Genomic DNA, 3,956 nt, shown 5'->3' with positions numbered 1-3,956 from the left:
TTGAGAACTAGGTTTCCTATTTTCTCAACTGCAGGTTATTGTAGATTACAAAATAAGTTCTATTTCAGAGTAAAATAAATCCTTGAAATATACTTGGGGGCACAGGAAATGTTTTCAAAGATATAAAGAAATACATGATGAATGTATTATGGCTTATCTATAACATAAAAGGATTGAAATAGGCTTTGGGGCTACAGATGTTGCTGACAACTAAATATTATTCTGATGCTATTGATTACATATTTGAAAAGGACCAGAAATCATTAAAAAGTTGAATAAATCACATGCATTTATGATGCATAATTTATTTTAAAATATATGTGCAAGAGTAAAAAAGAATAAGCTTTCCCTAAAAATGGATAGGCTAATGGGACTGATGCTATATACATATGTAATGAAGAATTCCCATTTCATCTTTCTGTATACCTACAAAACACCAATTTAAAAAAAAAATATATATAATGATTACACACACACACACACACACACACACTCACACACACGCATTTTCACACACTGACAGAAGTGGCTAAAATCTTGGAGAGATAGGCATCACTTTCACTTTGTCTTACTACCAAAGCCTACTTAGTACTCAAGTGTCAATATTTGCCATAAATCCTTTTGTAAATTGGTAAAGGAGAAAATGAGCTTATTGCAATGGTTATGGTGTTGGGACTCAGGTCCTCTGTAGTTAAGATCCTTGACCAAGAGAATATATTAAAAAGGGTTTTGTTTTGTTTTTCCTCTCAAAATAACTTCATCAGTTACTTTCCCAAGAGTGCTTTTGATTTGGAGAAAATTGTATTAAAGTCTATTGAAATTAAGAGTCATCAAGAGAGAAAAAATATGCAGAAGCAAAATTTTGTGTCAATTTAGTCCATCATAGTATCTGTTTTGATCAACTCACAACTTTCAAAATAATTTATTGGTGTTATGAATGAGATATGGGGAAGACAATAGGTTAAGTGCTTCTTCTGTATTTTATTTAAATACACAGCATTTCAGCTTATGTCTTTACAGAATTTTCCTGCAAACGTCACCTTGACTAGAAAGTTCATGATAAGATTTCTTTTTCCACTTGTTAAAAGAAGTGTATGTACATATTTCAATATCCTGCAGTAAATGTCACCTTTCTGTATATCTACAAAGCACCAATTTAAAATAACAAATAAACAGAAAGACAACGAATAGAGTGGAGGACTGGGAAGTAGGGAGGGAGGAGAGGGGGGAGGAAAAGTACCTAGGACTGAAATGGACCAAATTACACTACATGCATGTGGGATAATGTCAAAGTGAGCTCCACTATTATGCACAACTATAATGTACAAGTGAAAACTTTTTCTTAAATTGGCTTTTAAATGGTGAATAATCATTGAGTATGACAAGGATGGAAGGAAATTGATTGAAATCAGTTACTGACTACTGTGTCTCTTTTTAAACCACATCCCCTGTCATTTCTTCTTTTCTGGTGTGCTGCAGGAATGTGAGGTTTGGAACATTAAGATCCTGATCTGGTCCTAACCAAATGACTCGTAGTAACCATCACACATAACCCATTCATGTCTACATTAAGTTAAAAACCTGAACCATGAAAACATTTCAATATCAAGTAGAATAATGTGCACCCTTTATGTTAGAAATGTCTTTTGGGACTCTGAGGGCTCTAACATTACTTGGCAGAAATGGGAGAAATAAAAATATAATTGGAGTCTTTGAGTTGTAACAAACCATGGAAAAGCATTCATTTCAGTTCCTTTTATATGTTAAATGCCAAATATTTTAAAGATGCTTGAAGGCTGAACAGAATCATTTTCAAGCTGGCATATATTTTGGGAAATAGGCAGAGAAGTAGAAATATTATGTAGCTATAAATCACACACATTTTTGTAAATAAGTTTAATAAATATGGTATCTATCATACATAAACCCATGTAAGTAATTATATGGGTTTGAGGGTACTATGTGAATTTACGTTTTCATCATGAACTCCAATGGCAATAAAACTTTCCTAAATGTTGTGTGTTACACCATGCAAGCATACTGCCATGATTTGCGGGAGGGGGCTACCAGGGATTAAACTCAGGGGCACTCAACCACTGAGTCACATCCTCATCCCTACTTTATTTAGAGAGAGGGTCTCACTGAGTTGCTTATCACCTTTCTGTTGCTGGGGCTGGCTTTGAACTCAAAATTCTCTTGCTTCAGCCTACAGGGCCGCTGAGATTACAGGTATGCACCACCCTACCAGGCCTGCCATGTTTTTGATATGGAAAAAAAATAAAGTAAATATCAATGTGGTGTTATATATAAGGAGCAAAATTATTTAGAATTTTGCCACAGATAAGGAAGAGTTGTATTTGAAGAATTTTGTAGGAAAGCATCATATTAAAATCTTTATTTAAAAATGACATCCTACTAAGTCAAGTACAGAGGTTGAGGACTCAAGTGTTAGATGACTTATTAAGAAATCATATCTGGAAGGTACCAAAGATTAATGTTATATTGGCTTTGAATATCTCATAATCATACAGAGCACCATGAACTATTTTGCTCAAAATATTCCATAACTTAACAGAACACACCATAAATGAAATCCATTCTCTTTTGCAGATAGATCATCTCACACTTGCCCCTTCTCCGCATTCATGAAATCATGCAGCTGAACAATAATGTGACTGAGTTCATCCTACTTGGGTTGACACAAGATCCATTTAGGAAGAAAATAGTATTTGTCACATTTTTGCTTTTCTATTTGGGGACTCTGCTGGGTAACTTGCTCATTATCACCACCATCAAGACCAGTCGGGCACTCGGCAGTCCAATGTACTTCTTCCTTTTCCATTTATCCTTATCTGATACCTGCTTCTCTACTTCCATAGCTCCTAGAACAATTGTGGATGCCCTTTTGAAGAAGAGCACTATTTCTTTCTGTGAGTGCATAATCCAAGTCTTTTCATTGCATTTCTTTGGCTGCCTGGAGATCTTCATCCTCATCCTCATGGCAGTTGACCGCTATGTGGCCATCTGTAAGCCCCTACACTACATGACCATCATGAGCTGCCGGGTCTGTAGTGTGTTGGTGGCTGTGGCCTGGGTGGGGTCCTGTGTGCATTCTTTAGTTCAGATTTTTCTTGCCTTGCGTTTGCCTTTCTGTGGTCCCAATGAAATCGATCACTACTTCTGTGACTTGGAACCCTTGTTGAAGCTCGCCTGTACAGACACATATGTGACCAACCTACTCCTGGTGTCCAACAGTGGGGCCATTTGTACAGTGAGTTTTATCATGCTGATGTTCTCCTACATCATCATCTTGCATTCTCTGAGAAACCACAGTGCCGAAGGGAGGAGAAAGGCCCTCTCCACCTGCATCTCTCACATTGTCGTGGTCATCTTGTTCTTTGTCCCTTGCATATTTATATACACAAGACCTGCAACCACCTTCCCCATAGATAAGATGATAGCTGTGTTTTATACCATTGGAACACCATTGCTCAACCCTCCGATTTACACACTGAGGAATGCAGAAGTGAAAAATGCCATGAGAAAGCTGTGGCATGTTAAAACTGCATCCTAAAGCAAGGGATGAATTGAGGGCCAAGTCTAATACTTATTTAGTTGTGATTTGATGAATAAGTACAGATATTGAATACAATCATGTCTCAATATTGTGAATGTATTTTACTATCATTGCATATGTTTGGGATTCTAATTTGTTTTTTAGTTAATAGAACATATTAATTCTTAAGTCATGTTTTTATTATGTCAGAGATAGAGTATTCAGATAATATTTTTCCAAGAGACTTTTTAGAGTCTTTTTATTTTCCACTAACCTGGCTACCCCTTTGAACTGTAATATAACATTCAATTTCCTTACTGATGAGTTATGCTCCTGACCCTTAGATGACCAGTTTTAATCCTAGTTTGGATTAAAATAGAAGAAGTAAATCGAAAAATTT

General features: G+C 36.0%; 1 protein-coding gene across 1 annotated transcript; it reads left to right on the top strand.

Moving 5' to 3' along the window:
• Nucleotides 1–2,302: 2,302 nt before the first annotated feature.
• Nucleotides 2,303–3,574, top strand: LOC306639799 (olfactory receptor 4C16-like; the record flags this gene model as incomplete). The annotated part of the gene is made up of 1 exon (XM_079103527.1): nt 2,303–3,574. The coding sequence occupies exon 1, from the start codon at nt 2,654–2,656 to the stop codon at nt 3,572–3,574; it is 921 nt and encodes a 306-aa protein (XP_078959653.1). The 5' UTR covers nt 2,303–2,653.
• Nucleotides 3,575–3,956: the final 382 nt, after the last annotated feature.

Source organism: Sciurus vulgaris, assembly GCF_902686455.1.
Source record: "Sciurus vulgaris genome assembly, chromosome: 11".
Taxonomy (NCBI): Eukaryota; Metazoa; Chordata; class Mammalia; order Rodentia; family Sciuridae; genus Sciurus; species Sciurus vulgaris.
Note: the sequence above shows the minus strand (reverse complement) of the source record. Positions and strands in the feature narration are given on the sequence as shown.